The 23,180-nt window shown below is 40.0% G+C and overlaps 1 protein-coding gene across 3 annotated transcripts in view; it reads left to right on the forward strand.

Annotated features, from left to right (window-relative positions):
* The first annotated feature begins 385 nt into the window (after positions 1–385).
* Positions 386–23,180, forward strand: part of TRIM37 (tripartite motif containing 37) — a 28,721-nt gene continuing 5,926 nt past the window's right edge. For all 3 annotated transcript variants that reach the window (XM_072026051.1, XM_027471947.3, XM_027471948.3), the window contains exons 1-21: positions 386–530; positions 1,366–1,467; positions 2,726–2,766; positions 3,852–3,968; positions 4,867–4,954; positions 5,752–5,874; positions 7,058–7,181; positions 8,299–8,366; positions 10,427–10,551; positions 11,979–12,029; positions 12,471–12,552; positions 14,107–14,183; positions 14,713–14,892; positions 15,549–15,663; positions 15,889–16,101; positions 16,488–16,624; positions 17,301–17,398; positions 18,147–18,347; positions 20,166–20,477; positions 21,993–22,121; positions 22,614–22,809. In XM_072026051.1, coding sequence (XP_071882152.1) covers positions 510–530; positions 1,366–1,467; positions 2,726–2,766; positions 3,852–3,968; positions 4,867–4,954; positions 5,752–5,874; positions 7,058–7,181; positions 8,299–8,366; positions 10,427–10,551; positions 11,979–12,029; positions 12,471–12,552; positions 14,107–14,183; positions 14,713–14,892; positions 15,549–15,663; positions 15,889–16,101; positions 16,488–16,624; positions 17,301–17,398; positions 18,147–18,347; positions 20,166–20,477; positions 21,993–22,121; positions 22,614–22,809 — 2,600 coding nt within the window. In that variant the 5' untranslated portion in view covers positions 386–509. The remainder of the gene's footprint in view (positions 531–1,365; positions 1,468–2,725; positions 2,767–3,851; positions 3,969–4,866; positions 4,955–5,751; positions 5,875–7,057; positions 7,182–8,298; positions 8,367–10,426; positions 10,552–11,978; positions 12,030–12,470; positions 12,553–14,106; positions 14,184–14,712; positions 14,893–15,548; positions 15,664–15,888; positions 16,102–16,487; positions 16,625–17,300; positions 17,399–18,146; positions 18,348–20,165; positions 20,478–21,992; positions 22,122–22,613; positions 22,810–23,180) is intronic.

Consider the following 23,180-nt stretch of genomic DNA (forward strand, 5'->3'; position numbering starts at 1 on the left):
CACAATCCAATCGATCCCTAACTGCTAGGCTTGCTCTTTACTCCCTCTACCTTCAACAGCCTTAAAGTTCTGCTAGCACAACGTGCTCCAAGCGACCTGTAAGCGGGAAAACAAGCCCAGCTGGGCCAGCGCCTGCTAAAACCACCTGTCCTCAGGGCTGCGGTTACCCAGATCCATTCCCAAACCCCACGCGAGATGCGGGCACCCACCCGTGCAGCCCCCCGCTGCCTGCCACCGACTCGTGGGGCGGGGCGGGGGGGCTGCTCACCCCCAGGGCTGGGCTGGGCCCCCCCCCGTTACCGCCCCGTTAAGACCCCAACCCAACCGATCCTCCCGCAGCGCGCCCCCGCCACCCCGCGCGCGCCAACTTCGCCCTTAGCCCCGCCCACTCGGGGCGCGCGCGCGCGCAGTGCCTAAGCCCCGCCCCCCTTCCCCCTCCCTCCCCGCGGCCGCGGCCCGGCACCACCGGAGCGCACCGGGGCCGGGCCGGGGCTGGGGGGGCCGCGGCCATGGACGAGCAGAGCGTGGAGGTGAGCGGCCCCCCCGGGACGGGCCCGGCACGGCCTGGCCCTGCCGTGCTCCTCCTGGGCCCTGCGGCCGTTAGCGGAGGGCCCGGCCTCCTGCGGGGCGCCTGGGGGCTGGGGGGGCTCCTGGAGGGTTGAAGCTGGAGGGGGGCCGGTGCCTGGTGTGTAGGGTGGGAGCTGCTCGGTACCGGGAATAACCCTGCTGCTTGGGGACGGGCAAGGTGGGGCCGGGCAAATGGCTTCTCTGCCAGGGTGCGGAGAAACCGTGCGTTAAATTGAGTCCTGCTGAGCGGGGGTGGTCGGGGGGACGTGGAGGGGGCTGAGAAACCGTGGTGGGGATGGGAGATGTTAAAAGGATGTGAATCCTATTAGTCAATAAAATGCACTGTTGGAGGCAAGCTTTCGCATCAACGCTCTGTATCATACATGTGCTTAACGTGCTTCTCAATTAGCTTAATGTTAGTGTGTTGGAGCTCCTAGGTTTTGAGTCCATGGGTACCGTGCAGTTGTTTCTGGCAACTGTTCAATGCTGTGTGAGCACGAGGAGGAATAATATTTCTTGGCTGTGGAAATTCCCCCTTGGAAAAAGGGAAATCAAACAAAAAAAATGTATTCCTTAAGGAACTGTGTCCCAAAATGGGTGCTAAGGGCTGGTGGGATGTAAGAAGAGGTGGGGGGGAGAGCTGTGGTGTTTGACCCAGTATCTTGCTTTGAGATGTGCTACCCGTTGCTGTTTGGAATGGGATTGCACCTGTTCATCCCGGCATTCTGCCTGAAAAATGCATCTCTCATGTGTCAGAAGTGTGTGGCTTAACAATAGCAATAATCTATCCTTTTCCAGAGTATTGCTGAAGTATTCCGATGTTTTATTTGTATGGAGAAATTGCGTGATGCACGACTGTGTCCTCATTGCTCCAAGCTGTGCTGTTTCAGTTGTATTCGGGTGAGTTTACTTATTATGGCTTACTTTTGCAAATGTTTGAGCTTAGAAAATACTGTGATCTTACAAACACATTCTGCCTTCTTCCTTGCTTCTTTTTGTGGGGTTCTGAGGATTCCTTTTTCCTGCTGTGTGCTTTCTAGTTTTCCTTTCAAAATCTCTTACAACACTGAGGAAAAACTAGGCAGGCTGTGCTTTGCATTCAGTAGTGCTAATTATAGGGACTGTCTGGAAGAGTTACTCTTAAGAAACAGGTACCCGATGACCCTTTCTTCAACGTATTTTGAAAGTCAGTGACGTCTGTATGGAAGACAGAGTTGGGACAGGAATCAAACAATGACTGCATCTGTCAATATGGAACGTCCAGTGGGCTGAAGCAGCACCTGAATGCATTTTTTATGGTGACACTACTAACGTGTGATGCTTCAGTTCTGAGTCCAGGCATTGTGCTGTGCTAACGTAGTGCGAGAGGGTTCAGCTGGGGTTCTCAGACCTCGACCAGTACTTCAGGAATCACAACAGTCATCGTTCTCTCTGAAAGCTCTGCCAAGAGCTGTCGGTGGAGGATTCGTGCAGCACGTTAAGGATGTTAGGTGGCATGCTGTTGCTGGGTGGTGAGAGATTCTTCATGAGAATCTTTAAATGTAGCAGTGAGCTGCCAAAGGATGAGCCTCTCAGCTGCTGATCTTTTACATCTGTAAGCTGTAGTGGCCTGATGTAAAGTTCTTCCCGCAGCTCCTTGTCTTTGCGTAGAACTTTCTGGAAGAGAATTAGTCAAAGGGTCCTTGCGGATTTGAACTGCAGGTGTCTAACTTGTGTATAAATAGCTCAAGAAGAAGTAATAAGTTATCTCAAAGACTTCAGAGTCTCAGAAAAATATCCATGCTGTGTCTTTTGCTTTCTTTTCTTGCAATATGCTCTTTAGTCTGTAGCTATGGAAATCTGCACCAGATACGTGGTTTCTAAGGGAATATTGGGTACCTCAAAATTCCGTTTTTAGTTTTAACTGGAGTGGTTTTGACAACTAAAGAACGGTGGTGGTGGTGTTACTAAGATACAAATAGCTGCTTCTTCGGTAACTAAGTGGTTGAACGGTTAAATTACAAATCTCTAAAAATGGAAAAATGCAGGAAGGCTAAATAAAAGCTGTATTACTGCATAAAAGGTAACAAAGGGGAGTAGCTCCTAAATAACAATAGAATGTACTTGTTAGCAGTTCTTTTCTGGTGCTTTCTTTCAATTATTTTTTTTCCCTTCATAGCGTTGGCTGACTGAACAAAGAGCTCAGTGCCCTCATTGTAGGTAAGGTATTTTTAATACAAGGAATAAATTATCAGGAATTGGGTTTGCCAGCCAGTTAGCTATGAGGGGTCTTTTTTCAATGCAGTTTGCATAAATTGTTTAAGTGTGGTTTTTGAGACCTGCTGGCTGTAGCAATAAAAATTTACCTGATATATTACTTATTCTAATGTATGTTGCAGTTGTGTGATAAGCTAAGCAAGATCTTCATTCTTACCCTGTTACTTTGCAGTCTTCTATTGCCATATAATAAGAGTAACTAGGTGGTGTTCCCCTTAGAATTTTTAATGTTCATCTTGCAAGAATAAGAGACCAGAAATTCCAGTGTTCAGCCTGAAACGTATTTTTATTTTATACCTGTAATTTGTGAGATTTACCTTTTGTGTTGCAAATCCTTGGAGAGGTACCTCCTCAGTGTGTGCAGGTTTTGTTTTTGTTTTCAGTGCAACGCGACCCACACCTGCCCCATGGCACACCTTAGTGCTTCTGGTGCCTGAGTACCTAGCAATTCTCGTTCTTGATAAACTGAAGTATGGGAGGTGGGTGTGTTTTGCCCCAGGGAAGGGGAAGTAGGATGTATTTGCCTCTAAGGGAGGGGAAGTATTTATAAAAACAACCAACCATTTCTGAAAAACTTCATATTCAACTTTTAAAGTATTTTATCATTCGTTCTAAGTGCCTGTAAGGAGGTAAGTATGTCTGCGTTTTACAAGGGGGATAGTTGAAGCACTCCTCTAGGGATGGCTGAATAATGGTAGGGATCGAAGAAGCATGAGAAATGAAATGATTTGCCCAGTGTTATCCAGGAGTCTATTACCAAATCTTAAAGTAGTTCTTGATTTCCTCATGTAGCTGTTCTATACGTAGTTATGGGGTGGTTTGGTTTTCTTCCCCCCAATATGAACAAATCAACTTAAAATGTTACATTTCTTTTTTTTTTTTTTCATCTGAAATAAATAGTATAGCTTCAGCATTTTGCCCATGGCTTTTCCAGTACTGTAGAATTGATGGACTGGTTTCATTTCAATGCTGCTCTTTTAGTTCCTGGAGCTGAATTCTCTCTGTAACTCTTGCAATGCTTCTTGCAGAGCCCCGCTGCAGCTACGAGAGCTTGTAAACTGTCGTTGGGCAGAAGAGGTCACACAACAGCTTGACACACTTCAACTGTGTAATCTGACAAAGCATGAGGAAAATGAAAAAGACAAGTAAATGGAGCATTCTTCACATGAAGGGTTTTGCATTTCACTTTACATGAGTGGACTTTTAATTTCAGCTCATTTTAAAGTCAGGGGAACAAACATACTTTTTCTTACTTAAAAACTGAATTGTGCTGTTGGTGAACAGACAAAGCAGTGCTGTTTCTCACTGTCTGTGTAAAAGTTGGAGTTCATTTCTGTCATAATTAATAGCAATGAGAAGGGTTCCTAACTTTATTTGCCTAGAAAACTACTTTTGTGTTTAAGATTTATATTCATATAAAAACATATATATATAAATACTAAATATATAATAGTCTGGAGATTTGGAGGAAAGAAGTGTGAGGAGAATCACTGAAAAATGGATAGGGACTAATTATGTGTTCCATACCTCCTCCTTGCCCAAGTTCCTGAAACCTAGTGGAGGAGGAAGGGAGAGGCATGTGTTGGAGGTTTGCCTGGTCTGTGCTTGGCTTGCTGATTGATGCTATTCCTGAAATTTTAAGAAATGACAGAGATCAGTTTGAAAAAGCTTATAAACCATTGTTCTGTGGTTACTTTATGTTGCATATGATTGAAATTTTAATAATGTGAAGAATTAACTTCTAGAATTCAGAGCTTGATTCAGTGATGATAACCTCTGCCTGCTGAGTATAAATCAGATTTTATTAATGTACTTTCTCTTTATGAAATACTTCCTGAGAGAACACTAAAAACAACATCTATTTTATGGAAGATTTTCGCTAACTATTCTTGTTGCAAAACTATGCTGATGATTTATGCTCTACTTGAGTTCTGTGTTTCACTCTGAGTGTCTGGGTAGCAAAACAAATGAAAATATTAAACTGAGTTTGCAGAAAATTAACAGGTGTTTGCTGCTGCTTACGTGTTTATTTTTTTATTTGAGGTGTGAAAATCATCATGAAAAGCTTAGTGTATTCTGCTGGACCTGTAAGAAGTGTATCTGCCATCAGTGTGCACTTTGGGGAGGAATGGTAAGAAGAAGCTTACTTAGATGTTGCACATGGTATGTTATAGTAAGAGACTGCCAGCGTTATGTGTGCCTGCAGTTTGAAGAAACAGAAAAGCTATGAAACTGGCAGTATGGCATTGAATTACTGTGCAAAAACTATAGTTATATATGCATTTATAATTATTACAAAGATTGGTTTTGCGAAGAAGTATCTTCTGTTTCTGATAATAGAAGTACATTTTAATTTTTGCTGAAAAATTAAAATTACCTTCTGTGTTACTAAATTCATGATGTCTTGGACAAACCATAGATGGTGGTGAAAAATTTTATGGGCAAAGGAAGTCTTTCTCAGATAACCTGTAATTTAAATGTTTTGGGTGATGATCTGTAATATATGCAAAGGGGAAACTGCTGTCATGCATTGGAATATAAGTGATCGAATGTTGCTTAAACAGTGTGCTGCCTTTGTTTGGGGAGGGTGTTTTAACAATAATAGTAATAACTCTTCTATCTTTGATTTGTTAATATTGTACAATAAATAAATCAGGTTATTTTTGGAGGACCATTGAGACTCCAAATAATTCTTGACAGGAAGCTTTGTTGTTGTGAAAGTCAAATTCATGACTTCTTATGAAGGGAAGTGAAAGACAGACTTCCTACATGCAATCTGCTTTGGAACCTTTCCAAAATGAGTGATACACCAGGAGGCTTTCTTCCCCTCTCTTTCAGTAATTTAATAGGACTAGAATAAAATTAAAATGGCATGTTCTATTTCCCCCATTCCCTGCCATTTATTTATTTATTTATTTATTTTTACAGCATGGAGGACATACTTTTAAGCCACTGGCAGAAATATACGAACAACATGTCACAAAAGTAAATGAAGAAGTGGCAAAGCTTAGGAGAAGACTCATGGAACTGATCAGTTTAGTGCAAGAAGTGGTAAGAAATTGATTCAAGATAACATTAAGTTTTCCATCAGTATGCTGTTGTCGAAGGATAACCATGAAGCAGGAAATGGAAGTAGTGTACCATTTCATATATTCGTGGATGTTTTCAGTACCTGTGTGTTGTTGTACTCTGAACATAATCAGGTGATCCCACAGACAGACACTTTCACTTTTTAGTTACTTTCTTTTTATAAACTGGGGAAGGACAAACATTCTCCCTGTTGTTTTTGTTGCTGCCAGACAGAAAAAGATATGAGTTTGCTAGCAGGCAATTTTTGATGTATGCTATTTAAAAGCTAGACTTGTGCAGTTCTTTGAAAGTTAAATGTTTACAAATATACGAAGCATGCAGACTGCTGTGCTAAGCAAGTACAAAAATGCTTTGTTTGAGTACAGCTTATTTTCCTTTCTTTGGGAGAAAAAAAATACAAGTATATTTGAGCCTACAGTATGCTCACTAGTTAGAGACCTGAAGTTTATGTACCCCACTTTTTCTTCCACATAGTGATAAGTGTGCTAGAATCCCAAACACCTGACACGTTCAGCCATGGCAGTTTCAGTGGCAATTCCAACAAAGCAGTGCAGTTCTCTGCATTCTAGGAAGGACCCACTGAAAGCTGTGACACTTACTTTATTTTCACAAGGACCACACAGTAAGTAAATTTGATTTTGTAAATCAAATTATTCTTTTTTCCAAAAAAGTAACTTTGCTAGGCTGCTCAAGTTACAGAAGAGAAACAGGTACTTGTATTCACAGATTTTGGTATAAAGGCTTTCTATAGGATAAATCTCTGTAATGGAAAAATATTGCTGGTTTGTTGTTAACCTTTGGTCACCCACCAGAGGGCACACTTATATATTCAATAAAAGTCAAAGGATATCCACAACATAATAATGAAGTACTTAAATTGGCAACAGGAATAGTCTATAGTACAGCTCATCTAAAAACACATTCCTATTTTCTTATTCATGCAAATTAAATATGCAAATTTCACTCCAGTAAGATCAAGATTTTTGGTTTTCCTCCTAGAAAAATAGGGATGGAGGGGGCTCTAAACAGACTTTTTGTATAACTCTGGGGTCTGGAAGAGTGGAGTTGACGTGCAGATGAGTGAAACGTGCTAAAGTGTGACGACTTCCTTTTTGTGCATGTTTTTTTCTGAACCCTCTTTTAGGAGAGGAATGTGGAGGCTGTGCGCAGTGCGAAGGATGAACGAGTTCGGGAAATAAGAAATGCGGTAGAGATGATGATTGCCCGGTTAGACACTCAGCTGAAGAATAAGCTTATAACACTAATGGGTGAGTATTTGCCTGATGTATTACTAATGGGAACAATAGATTCATAATGTATAGATCTATTGAGAAACTTTCTTACCCTAGGAATATGACTCCTTACACATTTTATGGTGTTAAGCAAGGAAACTGCTGACAGAAAACTCCCTACAGCAAATCTCATATTTAATGTTGTAGTTAATGTGTTGCAGCTCTAAGTTGGTAAACATACCCTGGTTTTGTTCTGTTCATGCTTGCAAAATGTCTTTAGCTTTGATAATGCTTGCTTTTATTCTTACAGTTCATTTCCATTTAAAAATAAAACATAATCAATGTGCTTTAGCTGTATTTTAGGATCCTCTTCAAAATGACAGTTCTTTAAAATGCTTGCTTTAAGTTAAATCCAGGATTTGTACGTATTCTATGCCTAAATTGAATATAGTAACAAATTGCAAGGTTTATTTTAAGGTGTAGTGATTGAAGATCAGTCTTAAAACCTTGGCAGAATGTTTTAGTTATTTTTATCTACAGATTAACATTTTGTGTGTGTGTAACACCTTTTTTTTCTAAGGACTAGCAGCCACTCTTCAGACACTGAATATATCATGGTGACAAAGTAAGTTCCCACAATAGGAAAACAGACAAATGTGGCGTTTATTCTTTCTTGTCAAGGTTTTCCTGACAGTTGAAATCTGCAAACACGTTTAAACATTGTTTGTTCATTTTTTTTTATGAAGAAAACACTTACTACTGAAGTCCAGAGAAACAGTGGACTTTAAGAGAAAAGCGTCAGCTAACATAAAACGGATTTCTGAAGGAGAGTAAATCTAGTGAAGTCAAACCTGCCTTTTTTTTTTTTTTGTCTGAAGAAGCTTTCCAAAACAACAAACCTATCATTTCTGGGACACAAAAATGTTTCATTACTGTCCTAACCTCAAGTGAGTTCATTACTACAGCTCTAATTAAAAACGTAGGCTTGCTTTTAAAATGCTTTCTCAATCAACCTTGGTATATTTAGAAATTCTTTACCTTATTAGGTTTTGGGGCAGCTTCCAGACAAGGGTGGGAAAAAAACCCCTAAATTTCTGAAAATCTAGCGACTGTTTCATCTCGTCTTTAACCAGGTCTTCCTTTCTTTAAACAGGTCAAAAGACATCTCTTACCCAAGAAACTGAACTTCTGGAATCCCTGCTTCAAGAAGTAGAACATCAGGTGATTATGAAAAAAAGCTGAAATGTGTTGCATAGATAATTTCTCAGTTGACCTTTTTTCCTATTTTTAAACTATTAATTGATGGCTAGAGCTGTATCTTCATGGTATCTTTTCATTACAGTGGCCTTAGGTTGCACATTTTCTTTTCAAAAACAAGTGTGTCTTCTAGAAATAATGAAATGTGTTATCTTCTGTTGTTTGAAAAGCTGCTACAGGGATTACTGACAATTAGAAAATCCACAATTATGCATTTGTTTAAGGTGTAACAGCATTTAGGCCATGTGGGTAGGTTCTGTTAGCTTTGACTCTGCCAACAGCATATGAATCGTGGTGGCTATAAATGGAGAATAAAGAAAAATCTGTTTCTCTCTCCAACATGACCTTGTATCACTCTTTTCACCTTGCTTCTAGCTACACAAGTTCAGCTTTTGTAAAGAAATACTCAAGTTCTGCAGAGCCTGATTGTACTGTTCCTGAACAATTTGTACCTGCTCTGAGATGAGAAAGTGGAAGGGTCTCTTTCCTTCGAGTATTACCACATCCAGTAATTGTCTTTCAGGAGGGTTTGATGTTTTGTTTTGGGGATAGTAGGGAAAGTTTCTTTGTGAATGATGCCCCTTGTCCTGTATTAATTCTTCGTTCTCCTGCTATGTTTTTGATTGAGTAAGAATGCTAAGCTGGCTTTGTAACCTGATCAGCAATTCCTGTGTTCTCCTTGCACTTGATTTAATTATTTCATACCTATGATGGAACATTGTGGTTGAGGAATTGATGACACCAGGAGGATGAGTAGTCCTGCATCAGCATGTTTTTGCCTATTTGTTGGGAGCCCTCTGTTTATAGCTTGTTCAAAAATTAGTTATGTTGCAACCCGAATGAAGACCTTGTAAATCTTTGAGAAACTGTGTATGCACATCTGCAGATCAGCTTCTCTTCTGTGGAAAAAGCATTCAAGTTATAACAAATTGACACTAATGAAATACGACCTCTTCTCCCTCCAAAACAGGAGGAAAAGCTTACTAGCTAAAGAGCCATGAGAAGTTGCAGGTATCTGGCAACTGTTACTGCTAGTTTAAATTCATTATATATGTTTTTGTTAAAAGGGGCTTTGAATTTCACTTTTCCGTGTGTGTGGAAGTAATAGGATTATTTGAAGAACTCACTGCAAAAATATGGCTCTTTTTAAATGCGCATATCAGTCTCACTTAAGCCTGGCAGAAAGTTTGAACTGTAAATCTAAGATGTATTCTTCTAGTATTTAAAGCATAAATAAGAAGCAGAGTAATTTGCTTCCTTTAGCAAATTGGTTTAGAAGATTCAGTAGTGGCTATTCAAGGAACATACAACATTAACTTTGTTGAGATTTTGAAAACATCTTCATTATTAGACTGGTCCTGTAGGCCACCTTGAATGAAGTGGATTGAAATGCTTTTTTATTTTTTGCCATCTCTTTAAGATAATAAAGGCTTCATTTTGTTCAAATGTGGTTGGGAAAAGAAGTACAGTGCTTGGCAGTAAGACTGTAAAGAATAATTGAAACACAGAAACTGTCTAATGTCACAGGAGCTTGTCTTGCTGTGTCGTGATATATTGAGCAAATTATCTTAATGTCTAATTAAGCTTCTTTTCCAGATTGATTTACTCTGCTATTGTTGTATAAGCACAGTAATGTGTGTGACTTGGTATTAATCAGACATTTTTATACATACTCTTTTAATCTAAGTGAAATACGTACTAATTGTTTTAATTTTCACTGTAGATCTTGACAGTCTTCAATATTCAGGAGTTCCCAAGTGGGTTGTGCAGGCCTGGTAGTGAGACAGAATTAAAATACCATTTTAACAACTTAAGAGAAACACATGACTATAGTAGCTGACAGTTTCAAGGGAAATAAACAAAGCAACAACAAAATACTCTTGAAGCATCATTGTAGATTGCATGGTGGGAAACTTCTGTGAAGCTGTTGCAGACATGAAGTTCATGTGTTTAAAAACAAGTGATCAAAATCTGTTTTGTCTTAATGATGTAAGGATTTTTTTTTCCTGTTTTCCTCTGTGTAGTTACGATCATGCAGCAAGAGTGAGTTGATATCCAAAAGTTCAGAGATCCTGATGATGTTCCAGCAGGTTCATCGGAAACCTATGGCCTCATTTGTCACTACTCCTGTTCCTCCAGACTTCACAAGGTAAGCGTTGTTTCCTCTCTGTTGTAGCTTGAACTTGAAAACTGTCTTATAACTGTTTGTTTTGCTTGTTAAATAAGTATTTAGAAAAGAGTATCCCTTTCCCGTTTTACTGTGTAAAGGATTCCCAAATTGCTGAAGATTGTCCCATGAGACATTTCTTTTATATGGAAGAGGATGTTCCAGTGAGTCTGGGAGGTAGATGTATGTTGATGTGCATGAGCCTTCTATAAAACTAGGACAGGACACTACCACTGTATTTTAACGTGTGGATTTGAACAAGTGGGTGATAAGAGACTGATAGGCAGGTCGCTAGAGAGATTCCTTGATACGCACCTCTAGTGAAGAGGTGTCTTGCTTCTCTGCCTTGTAAGCTGCGGCAGCAGTAATCTGGGCAGTAGTGGGGTTCTGTCATTTTCTCAGTGTTAAACCTGTTATCTCTGACTGAGCTGGGCTCTGGGTTTATATGCCCAAAATGTCAAACAGTTTAATTTCTTTTAGTAGTGTATGCCTCAAGAAGGCTTTTCTGTTCCAGCAAGGCTTATTTCATAAGTCTGTGGTCACAACTGAGGAGTCAGAACAGTGGGTTCCAGCTGACTAGACTTTTTTTCTTTGACACTTAGCTTACCAATTTGTCCTTTTTCTCTTATTATTGGGGTCGTTCAGCATATAATTGCAAGGCTCTCATGAGATGCCTCTGCAGGTCACCTTAATTCAGAATATATAGCTAAAATCACTTCCTAACACAATTCTTCTTCGTATAAAGAGTGCTGTTAATGCTGGATTCTGAAGAAGTCTGTGGGTTTAGGATAGCTGTCTGCAAATTGTCTCCATAAAATTGCGAACATGAGAGACCTTAAAAGAACCCCTCAAATCCACTTGTGTTCTTTAGCAAATACCAGTTTAGCTTGCTTTTAAATGAAATCTCAAATCTATTGTCCTGAAGTGTATTCTGAAAAAAATGAAGTACTATCTGAGGAGAGTTTAAAGCTGAATATTCATTTTCCAGTGGCAGTAAGGTATGTATGGCTCTGAAACATGAACCATTTAAGCTTTGTATTTCTGGCCATGCAATAGGTTCATCCTTCTAGAGCTATCAGGGAATTTTATGTTAAAAATTCACTCTTATTAACAGATTACTAGGCATAACAGGTAAAAGGGTAAATCCTCTTAACTATCTTTAAATACTTTCAGCTGCTTTTTCTTTGTAACGTAAAATACTTGATTTGATGTGCAGTATCACATGGAGAGGTGCGGGGGAAAATGGCTTATGAACGGATTCTTCAAAAGTGCTGAAATAACCCAGTGTAGTCCTGGTGAATCTCGGTGGTGCTAGTGACCTAAATCATATGAAATGCTTCTGAAAATTCCAGAATGGACTTTTTAATGTCATGTTATTCAGTGTGTTCTAATGTATTTTTTCCTCTCAGTGAATTGGTCCCAGCCTATGACTCAACTACCTTTGTACTGGAAAACTTCAGGTAAGATTGTATCTTAAGAAATTACTGTGACTATCAGGAAGCTTCTTCTGTTTCTTCTGCTCATGTGTAGTATTCTTTAAAACACTGAATAATCTTTACTGAATATTGTTAGATATGAACTAAGCTGTATGAATTTAGTCAAAATCTAGTTATTTACCAGGTGAATAGCAATTAACCGTAGCTAAACAGATAGATAAAAGGTTTTTCATGATAAAGACAAACTACTTAGTTTTCTTTTTTCAAAATATTGAATAACTTTGCAAGGAATACATATTCTTAAGGGCACTGCACATTTTGCATGGGCCTCATGCAGGCACACACTCTGTGTAGCATGAAGGTTGGCTCTACAGTGTTAAGAGTGCAAGTGTATGTGCAGCTTACTATTTCATGGAGGGTTTTGCTTTGTCCCTATAGCAAATGTTTTTTCTCCTTTCTCAATAGTACGTTGCGTCAGCGAGCAGATCCTGTTTACAGTCCACCTCTTCAAGTGTCAGGACTTTGTTGGAGGTTAAAAGTTTACCCAGTGAGTTACATTTTTCAACTAAAATTGTTATCCAGCCTAAAACTCTTAGGCAGTGTGCTTTTGCTTCTCCTGTAGGGAAATATCAGATAGTTTCTTCCTCAAGAGAGGAGATATTGTATATAAAGAGCTGTATGGAAAAAAACTTAAGGCTGCAGAGTTTTAATCATCAGCCATTGAAGTGTTCCCTCTCTGCTTCCAGATATCCATCATGAACATTTTTGTTAATCTGGTTAATGTAAAAGCAATTAGAATGTGTCATATGCCATAGGAACTATAATAGACGGTTTTCCTCTTCTTGTCTTTGAGTGTTTCTTGTAGATGTTTCTTAGTTTGAATTAAAAGAACAACAAAAAACAAGCTGAAGTCTAGATTAACTTACAGATTCGTGTTTATGAACAATACTTATTTGTGAAGCTGGGAGGAGGACAGAGTATTAGTTGAAGGGGAATCTGTTTTTCTGTGTGCACTGTTCTCAAATGCTGATGTTAAAATGTACGTATTGTACTGTCATCCTTTCAGCGGGTTGAGTGTTCAGACTTGTGAAGCAATCTTTGTCAGTGTTGGAGCGTTAACCTGTAAGGTGTAATCTTTTTTACTCCACTGTTCTGGTCAGTGCTTCCAGGAAGTTCTGACTGCAGAAATGTTTGGAGAAATACCTCCATAAGTTTGATGGTGGAGTACAAGTTGGTGTTTTTTTATCAGTCATTTGAATAGCATCTTCAGAGAACTGTTAAGGTCACGTAGGTACAGAACTGTATTCTAGCAGTGCAGAGGTGGACTCCTGTGTAAGTTTTCAGAGCACTGTAAATTCAGGATTGACTATGTAAGGTGTGCTGTCAAAAGACATTAAAATTAATTTTCAAGTGGTAAGTTGAAATGTTTCTTCAACCTAGAGGATTGAAGTTGAACCATTCTTCATCCTTGATTGAGGTGAGTGTGATGGAAATTTTGCCATAAATTTTCTTGATTTCTGGTGATTCTAATATGGTTACTCTGTTAACTGACCTAACTTCTCATGTTGCATGTTTTTCTAAAGAAAAAAGTACTATTCTCTCATTTCAAAAAGGAAGTGGCTTTGAAATACAGTTTTATGTGAAGCATTTCAGAACTAATGTTTAACTTGAGCTGTTTTCATGTTGAGGGCTTGAGGGAAAACAAGATATCTACTAAACTGATGAGCTTTTTTTTACTGCTTTTTCAATGCTACATTAATATTTTTTTTTGTATGTTGACAAATATTTGTCTATTCAGTCTGCCACTTAATTGAACTTGTTGGAGTTTTATCAGTGATACAAATACTGGAGTGTGTATGCACTTCTAGATGCAAGCTCTACATTGATTCAGATTGCAGGATGAGCTCTTAGTCACAGAAGGAAAAAAAGCAGAACTGTAGCATACAGAGTAGCCTACTGCTGAAAATATGATTGAAGGTGTTTGCTGAAACTGTTTTCTGAGCCTTGAAGAGTGGGGAGTGTACAGGTGGGGTTTGTCTGGCTTTAGCTTTTTTTTTTTTTTTTAACTAATTTATCTTCTCCTAATTTTCTATTTTTCAAGGATGGAAATGGAGTGGTACGGGGCTACTACCTGTCTGTGTTCTTGGAGCTGTCAGCTGGACTGCCAGAGACTTCCAAGTAAGCATACCGGCAGTAAGAACAGCCCTGCTGTGGTTGGGTGTGTTTTTTGTTGGTTGGGTTGGTTTGTGTTTTTTGTTTGTTTTTTCTTCTGTTGGCAGAGCATCTGGAGAGGTTGGAAAAGAATGACCTGAAGTCCTGTAGTGTTGCTAGGGACTGATGCAGTCAGTGTTGAAAGTGAGATTCATGTTGTCTGAGCTTTGAATCGTGCCTGAAGATAGTATTTTCAAGATGCTACTCAGTGCCTTAATTAAGATAGAAAACAAGCTGGCTAAGCAACTGAGGACAGTATGTGTCTCCTGGTATTTAGTCACAGACTTAGAGTTGGTCTGACAGACTGCTCCCTTCTACTACCTTCCTTCCCCAGTAGTGTTTATGTAAATTTTCAATAACATTTTACAACTGAGTCACCTTTTCAGCTGGACGTGCCAACTTCCCAGGAAGTGCGATTCTCTTAAACTTGACACATTCAGCTATTCTGACGTCTCTTTGCTTTGGTATTATTAATCTGTGATCTTCCTTTGTGCAGGTACGAGTACCGTGTAGAAATGGTTCACCAGTCCACCAATGATCCCACTAAAAACATAATTAGAGAGTTTGCTTCTGATTTTGAAGTTGGAGAATGCTGGGGTTACAACAGATTCTTTCGTCTAGACTTGCTAGCCAATGAAGGCTATCTGAACAGACAGAATGACACCGTGATCCTAAGGTATGAACGACAACTTAGTGTAGCTTTTTTCTGCTGTTATTTCATAAAGTATCATACTATTGAAGTAGGAAACAATTAAGTAGTTGATTTTAAAATAACTGTGACATGTTTTGTCATAAATGGATTTCACTGTCATTAGCGATCTTGTTCCTTTAAAGCTTAAGGAAGTTGAGAAAAGCTCAAATATATTTGAGAAGAAGCTGTCCTTGACTTTAATATGCCTTGGTTGGAGATCTGTAGGTAACTCAGAAGAAAAAGGTATATTCTTTCCCTTGGAGTGTAGTGAGCTTTGGGCATGAAGGAAGCCTGTAATGTAAGGCAACTAATGCTGCCAATAGAAACAGCAATGTCGTGACAAATGTAGAAGCTTTGTCTACTTCAGATACATCTGCAAAGTCCTACTCTTGCTACTGTTAAATGCTTTGTATAATGTTAATTCTGATTGTTTGGCTTGTGAAGAGAGCTACCTCTTCTCTAACTGCTTCAGCTACAAAATGCATCCTGTTACCAGTCAGTGCATTCAGCATACTGAGTACAGAAGTACATGTTGTGATGAAATACACTGAACAGACTAGACTCCAGCTTGCCTGATGGACTTATGCATGGCTTTTCAGACTTGGAAAAGTTTCAGTTTTCTGACAAATGTTGTTTTGAAGGTTTCAGGTGCGCTCACCAACCTTTTTCCAAAAGTGTCGGGATCAACACTGGTATATTGCTCAGTTGGAAGCAGCTCAGACAAGTTATATCCAACAAATAAATAATCTCAAAGAAGTAAGTGGGATATTTATTGCTGTAAAATCAGCTTTTATTGACCATCAGTGAACTGGTTTAGGTTACAAAGTTCACATTGGATGATTTTGTGTACTTGGGTAGCTATTGGTGCTTTGATATTGTCATTATTAAAATATGATATATGCAAGTCAACAAAATAATTTGATGATGCTGTTCCATTGTAGTCTTCTATGTGCACTTTTGTGTATTCTTCTATTATTTAAGAGGCTTGCGATTGAACTTTCCCGGACTCAGAAATCACGAGGCATTTCACCTCCAGACACCCATCTTAGTCCCCAGAACGATGATAGTCCAGAAACAAGATCAAAGAAATCTGGACAAAGCACTGAAGTACTACTTGAGAATGTTGCTGCTCCAGGATTAGCGCGAGACAGCAAGGAGGAGGATGAAGAGAAGATCCAGCATGAAGACTTTAATGTAGGAATTGTCTCTCTTCTGCCTGCTTTTCTGTGTAGCTTTTTATGCTAGGATAGCAGTAGAAACGTAAGTGAACTTCTGAGTTGTAAGTTAGATTTATAGGTGTCTGTGTGGAAATAGGAGATAACAAACTTGAGAGGTAGCAAGAGATGACAGAGGTGTTCTGGAACAGAGCTACATGATCCTACCACAAGAAGGTTTCCCAGCTGCAGCTGAAAAATCCAACTTTCCTGTTTGTTACCAGCTTTTAGTTTTGCTTTCAAAACCCTCTTAATTTTTCTATGATTGTGTGACACCTCTGTGGAGATAGGATTTCTCTTTGTGTGTTTTGGTAAATGCATTAAGGTGTGAGTGAGATGTTCCTTTTTGTTCTTTTATTCCTGTAGCATGAACTCTCTGATGGTGATTTGGATGTAGATCTTGCTGGAGAAGATGAGGTGAACCACCTCGACGGTAGCAGCTCTTCAGCTAGTTCGACTGCAACTAGTAACACTGAAGAAAATGATATTGATGAAGAAACTATGTGAGTAACTTAAAGTGCCTCTCAGATCATCACCGTGTCTCCCAGTGGTAATCATCCTGTTCTAGTGGAAACTGACTCATTTGATATATTGCTGTTACGGTGTATGTGGGAGTCAGTGCAACCTGAGGGATGTTTCCTGTACTGGAAACAACATGAACTGGTACAGTTAATCTTAAACATTGAACTTTCAGACAGCTAGTTCTTTTCTTTCTGGTCTCCTTTCTATTTTTTGTAACATTTTCTGTCTCTGGCTCTGTAAAAGTTCTTTCCCAGAACGCCAAGAAACCTGTTTCTATACTGATCAACACTAATGAAATAGAGGCTTGGTATTAGAAAGTGGTGTGGTGGTAGGAGAGTGATGATAAGGACAGGTAGTTAACTAAAACTAGAGAATTTAAATTTCTTAGCTGAGGTGATGCCAAATCCTAAAATCTTCATTAAAACACGAGAACGTGTTGTAACACATACCAATACAGATGTTTGCAGGATGAGATTTTACAATCTAGATGTTTGTGACACTTTTTACTTATTTAATTTGTGTGGCTGGGGATGCAGAAGGTACTGTTTACAGTTCTTTGTGTTTATCTCAGCGTTATGTGCCATAACATTTAAAGGGGGCTGACAGAAGATAATAATTAATTATATTCTCCTTTTTCCACCCCAATCATCACCTGAGGTCTGGAGAAAATGATGTGGAATACAGTAATAATATGGAGTTGGAAGAAGGAGATCTCATGGAGGATGCAGCAGCTGCTGCTACTCCTGGAGCGTCAGGTATGAAAAACAGCCTTCAGAATTCCCATTTATGCAAAACGCTGCTGGGTTTCTTCCCCTGTTCTTCTTGGAAGCAACACCAAGCTGTGTGTTCTGCGGGCATTTCTATTTTTGGAAATGCTGCATCATGTAGTTTGTACTGATTATTGCAGTGTGGCAGAAACGTCTCATTGGTTCAGTAAAAAAAAAAGGCGGGGGGAATCTTTTGAATGTGCTCATTTAAAAACGATGCGTAAGTTAGAAGGGAGATCTCTCTGCCTCTTTGAAAACCTTCCATTTCAATCAAAAGTAGATTGCCAAGCAATTTCTTACTAATGTCTGTGTGGCCTCTGAACATGTGATACATTCACCTGGATTTTAGTGCTCTGTAAAACCTAATCTGCATGGAAGGAATGAAGTGAAAAATCCTTACAAGTCAAGCAGAAATATATTTTAATTGTGATAATTATTTAATTATTTCTGTTCTTTAATTGTAATAATGGAAAGGTGAGCCATAGGTTAACAAGATCCTGAGATGTTGAATATATACGTATTTATGGCAGAGATGACCACAAATCAGGAGTGGCATTCACCAGAAGTGGAATTTATGCTGCAGTGGCTAATGGGGAGAGGGAAAAAGCTATAAAGTTTATGTGCATGCCTTCAGAATAATCTTTGTATTGATTTGTTAATTAACATTTTCAATCTATTAAGAGGTTTACATAAAATAGATTAAATGAAATACTTTTTGTCCATAACTCTTCCTTAGGTACCAGCCATGGCTACACCAGTGCAAGTGGAAGACCTTCAAGGCGGGGAGGAGGTGTCCTAGGCTCAACAGCCAGTAGCAGTTTACTAGATATTGATCCCTTGATTTTAATCCACTTGTTGGATCTCAAAGACAGAAATGGTATGGAAAACCTCTGGGGCCTTCAGCCACGTCCACCTGCCTCTCTTCTACAGAACAGAGGTAACTGCACGTCACATCTCAAATAATCTAATTGCAACCTGGAAATATCTGAGAGTGCAGTTCCAGAGTTAGAAGCAGGTTTGAGGAGTGGGTGAAGGATAATGACAGGCAGTTCTCACTGATAGCTAGACTTTCACATCCTCCTCTGTGCTCATCAGTATGCTGTATCTTACTGCCTGCTCTGACGTTTTCTTTGTCTTAATGGTTGACCTCAGCTTGAGAATGCCAGATGACTCAACTGCAAACAGCAGTGTCTATCGAGGAGGGTCTTCGCGTCTGTTCTTGGGGGATGTGACTGAAGTGGCTGGCTGGTTTGTGTAGCAACATAGCAGTGATGCAGTTCGTGCAGTTTCTTTGAAAGCTGCTGTGGGAGATGAATGAAAGGCCCTTTTGTAGAAGAGGTTAGCATTGAAAGTCAAAATAACACAAAACAGCTATCTGCTCAGAAAGCAGTTACACCTCTTGCTTCACACAATTTGTACATTTGGTGGTTTAGAGTACCAGCAGTGCAGTGTGTACTAACAAGAAAAGAAATCCTGGAATTTACTTCTATACAAAAAAAAGGCACTTAGAACTAGAAAGATGTATGTAGCAGCAAAGCTGGAAATGCAAGCAGAGGGCAAGGGAATGTTGGCTAGAAAACACTTAAAACCAACAGCTCAGAAAGAGCCCACTTAAGCACTTAGGGAAGAAAAATGGATCAGAATGTCAGGAGGAAGTAATGTGATGCTATTTAAATAATTGAAGATTATGATAAGAGTACTTTCAGTTTGGGTGGGACCCTTCATCTGAAAACAGCAATTAAGTTCATGTGCAAGATACCTGGCAGCTCTGGCACCTGTGGTTATTACTGATGGTAATCCATCTCTCCAAAAATGGAGGTCAGTTCCACAAGTACGAAAGAGGAGGCAGTGTGTGGGCTGTGTGTCTGAGCTCTGCTTTGCCTGGAAAAGGCCTAGACGAAAGGACCTTAAGAGGAGGCACTGCGTTTTGGGCTGTAGTACTTGAGCAAGATTAAGCTCTGCTGCTGTATTGAGTGGGTTCTTGGTCTTAAGCTCCTGGTACACAGCTGAAATTACCTGCTCTGCTGAGGTACCCTTAAGGTTTGACTGTTCCCAGAACTTATTCAAGTCATCCAAATAGGAGAAAGCTGCTGTTATATGTAGAGTTTGCTGAACTTCACCTCCTAAAATGAAGGTTTCCAAGAGCCACTTGGCTTTGCAGCTCTGAACCAGCTGAATTTGCAATGAAATATCCACAGTCTGTAGCACTCAGACATTAAAGTTGATCTAATTCCAGCTAAGCAGCACACAGGCATACTCAGGTGTTAGCTCTTTGACCTGATGTTGTCGTGTTAGGTACCGAGGGGAATTCCTTCCCTAGTTTCAGATTTGAGTTCCGTGTGTTAGCATGAAATGGTGGTGGTATGAGAATCTTATACAGGTATTTAACGCATTTTATAAAAACATTTAACAAATCTGATGTTTTAACTAGCAACCAGACTTGCTTGTCTGGTAATACAGGGTTGTTGTCAGAATTCATGTCATAGTATCAGGGTCTTCATTCTTCCATAGAACAAGTTCTGGGCCCTTCTGCTATGGCAGGGAGAGAACAGCGATCTGCTGTCCCAGTAGTGATGCAGTGCTAGCATCCTAAATACTATGGTGCTATAGCGTACAGAAGAAAGTGTTTGTATCCATTGTTTTATAGTAGTGCAGAATGTAGAATCCTTGTAGCTGCTAAAAAATAGATACCTGTTTTTATTTGAGAACTGTTTTACTTACCTGTTGTGTTCTTTAACTTTTGCCTTTGGTGAAGCATCATCGTATTCTCTAAAAGATCGAGATCAGCGGAGACACCAAGCGATGTGGCGTGTGCCGCCTGACCTGAAGATGCTGAAGAGACTTAAAACTCAGATGGCTGAAGTACGAAGCAAGATGTCTGATGTGAAAAACCAACTATCAGAAGTAAGAAGCAGCAACGCTGGCTCATGCGACGGGCAGCCCAACTTCTTCTCCATTGAGCAAGGTGCTTTAGCTGCCTGCGGAACGGACAGCTGCAGCAAGCTGCAAGAAATAGGAATGGAACTACTGACCAAGTCTTCAGTTACCAGTTGTTACATAAGGAATTGTAAGTGCTCAGAGAAGGGAGGGATATAAATGTCACTTGGATAGGTGGTTTATGTATCCAGGCACCTGGAAATAGACCTTTTTGTAGTTATTCATACTCAAGAATACATAAATTTAAAATCTAAAATTTTTAGTCCCAAATGAGTAGTACACCTACAGTGAGAAAGTTCTGAAGTTCAATGCAGTATTGAACTGATTCTAGCTGAAGGTCGTTTCTTGGTGAATGCTGCTCTAGATCATCTATGAATTGATGTTTCGTGATGCTTGTGGAGAGACTTTGCCTTTTGAAAGGCGACCTCTTTCAAAGAGGTGCCTGTGTCTGTCTCTTCAGGTACTGTCACTGAATCCTGGTAGGTGTCACTGGTGTAAGTCAGTGTGGAATTTTTCAAGTACCAGCACAAAGACTGTGCAAGTTGCTGATGACCTTTATAAAGGCACAGATGGTTCAGTCTTCTCTCACTTCCCTGTTGCCTGGGACAGATGATTTTCCAGCATTCTGAGTTTTGATTCAAGTTACTGCTTGTCTTTTTGGAGCCAAGGCGAGTAAGAAATCTATTACAAATGTCTGAGTGGACTGAAGAGCTGGTATAATAGTCCTGTTCTTCTCTGTTCCTTTCAACACTGACCTGCAAAAAAGGGCTTTGGCAGCTCCAGCCAAGTTCTACCCTGCATTTCATCACTTCCACAGATCAGAAAATTTCTTCTCTGGTGCTCATTGAGGATAGAATTGCGTCTTAGTTAGGAGTCTTAAATTGCACCATCAGTAAGCCACAGAAGAATTAAGCCACACCTTTGGAAATGCTAGCATTTGTGTGTTGTGTGGCTTTTAGTGCTACCTCTTTCCTTAGCAAATGCTTCATCTTTCAAAGACTGTTAAGGCAGTAGGAAGTCCCTTCACTATGCAACAGAACTAGAAGAATGGGCATACATTGTTCTGTAAAACTGGAGCAATCTTCTGACTTGCATTGAAGCTTAAATTCTTCACTTCTATGGGATGTGGTGACAGTAAAACTTAGTGTTTTGCTGTTCCAGTTGCCATGCCATTCCTATACCTAGATGAGTTTCTGTACCATGAATCACACTGACACACGGTCAGGGAACAGGAAATTTGGGAAGTTACGGATGGTGTGAGTCCCGTAACCTGACACCAGTCTTGCGTTTGAGGTCCTTAGTGACCTTGGGCTTCAAACATAAGAGCTGAGAGATGGTTTTGGCTGTCCGTATCCTTTACACTTCCATGCTGGAGTACGATGGCTGAAGCCATCTGGGTGATCGCTTCCTGAAGGATCTCTTAGGCAAGCGGGCATTTCTGGTGTATGCTCGGCCTTATCCCTAGTTACTTCAGCTTTGTTCTAGACCATGTTTTTGAAAAGAAGGGCATGGAAGGAGTCGTGTGCGGGTTAGGGAGTTGAACTCGATTTGTCTCATTGCTTGTTAACCACTTAAAACAAGCAGGAATGCAGAATACTGTAGCAGTTTGATTGGATCTTTGTCACATCTTAAACTGTGTTTGCAGCTGCGAGTAAGAAAAGTAACTCCCCCAAGCCTATTCGCTCTGGAGCAGCAGGGAGTCTGTCTTTACGAAGAGCTATGGACTGCGGGGAAAGCAACCTTCGGCTAAAGGGAGACAGTCAAACTTCTGAGGGTAAGCAGTCATCTGAACTTGTGTGGTGCATTGCATCTTAGCATGTGTTGTGCAAAAGCTTTTTGAAAAGTCCCTTTGATTGGCAACCGAAGTTTGCCTGAGACTTGTCTGGATCTGTTCTCAAATCCTTCAAATGTTACTGTACCTGTGTAGACCCTAGATAAGTGGTCAGCTGTGGAACAGTGCCACACAGCTGACTTGTCGATAGAGCATAGATGTATGTGTTAGATATTGCTTCTGGTCCCTCTGAAGACATTTCAGGGGTTACCTTTACAGCAAAAATCATAGATGACAAAATACTGAACAAGCTTAAATTGTGATTTGACTTAAAGGGAATTCAGGAAAAATCCCAGTGTGTGTGACTGAAAGAATTGTAGAGCGTTGCTGCTCCTTGGCTTTATGCTGCATTTCTGTGATTGAAATGAAATACAGTTAAGCATCCAGTTAAAACAAAAGTGGATGCGCTTTGAGCTTCTCTCCCTCTTTTCTCAGGTGGCCTAGGGAGTTCGAAGTCAAGCAGTCGGCACCACTGTCCCAGGCCCCTGGCCAGCAGTAATGCTGCTGAGGCTCTGCCTAAGGCAGAGGAAAGACCTTGTGAAGTTTCAGATTCTGATGTGGGAGTTTCTGGCTTAAATGGCTTAACTGCTGTAGAGAAGACCAGAAAAGCTGGTGCTCTCATTGCTCTAGGGTAAGGACTTTTTTTTTCCTTCCTTTCCTTGTCTCTTTCTTTCTTCCTTTTATTGATCTAGAAATAATGCCAATCCACTACACCCAAGTGCTTGGAACATGGAAGTGAAATTACTTTGAAGTTTACTTGGTTGCTGTTGTTCCCTATGGAGATCAGTTTTTTGTTTTATATCTAGAGTATAGGTCATCTTTTCTTTCTTAATTGTCCGTTATTGTAGTCTGCTACTTTTATTTGAAAGGCTTTTTTCCCACAATTCATTCCAATATATCATCTGACTGAGGGTTGCCACTTTGGGTTTCCTCATTTAAAAGAACACTCTTCACTGGGACTCTGTTTTTCAGTAGTTTCATAATAGTTCAGTAACACATCTC

The sequence above is a fragment of the Anas platyrhynchos genome, chromosome 20 (genome assembly GCF_047663525.1).
Source record: "Anas platyrhynchos isolate ZD024472 breed Pekin duck chromosome 20, IASCAAS_PekinDuck_T2T, whole genome shotgun sequence".
NCBI classification, from domain to species: domain Eukaryota; kingdom Metazoa; phylum Chordata; class Aves; order Anseriformes; family Anatidae; genus Anas; species Anas platyrhynchos.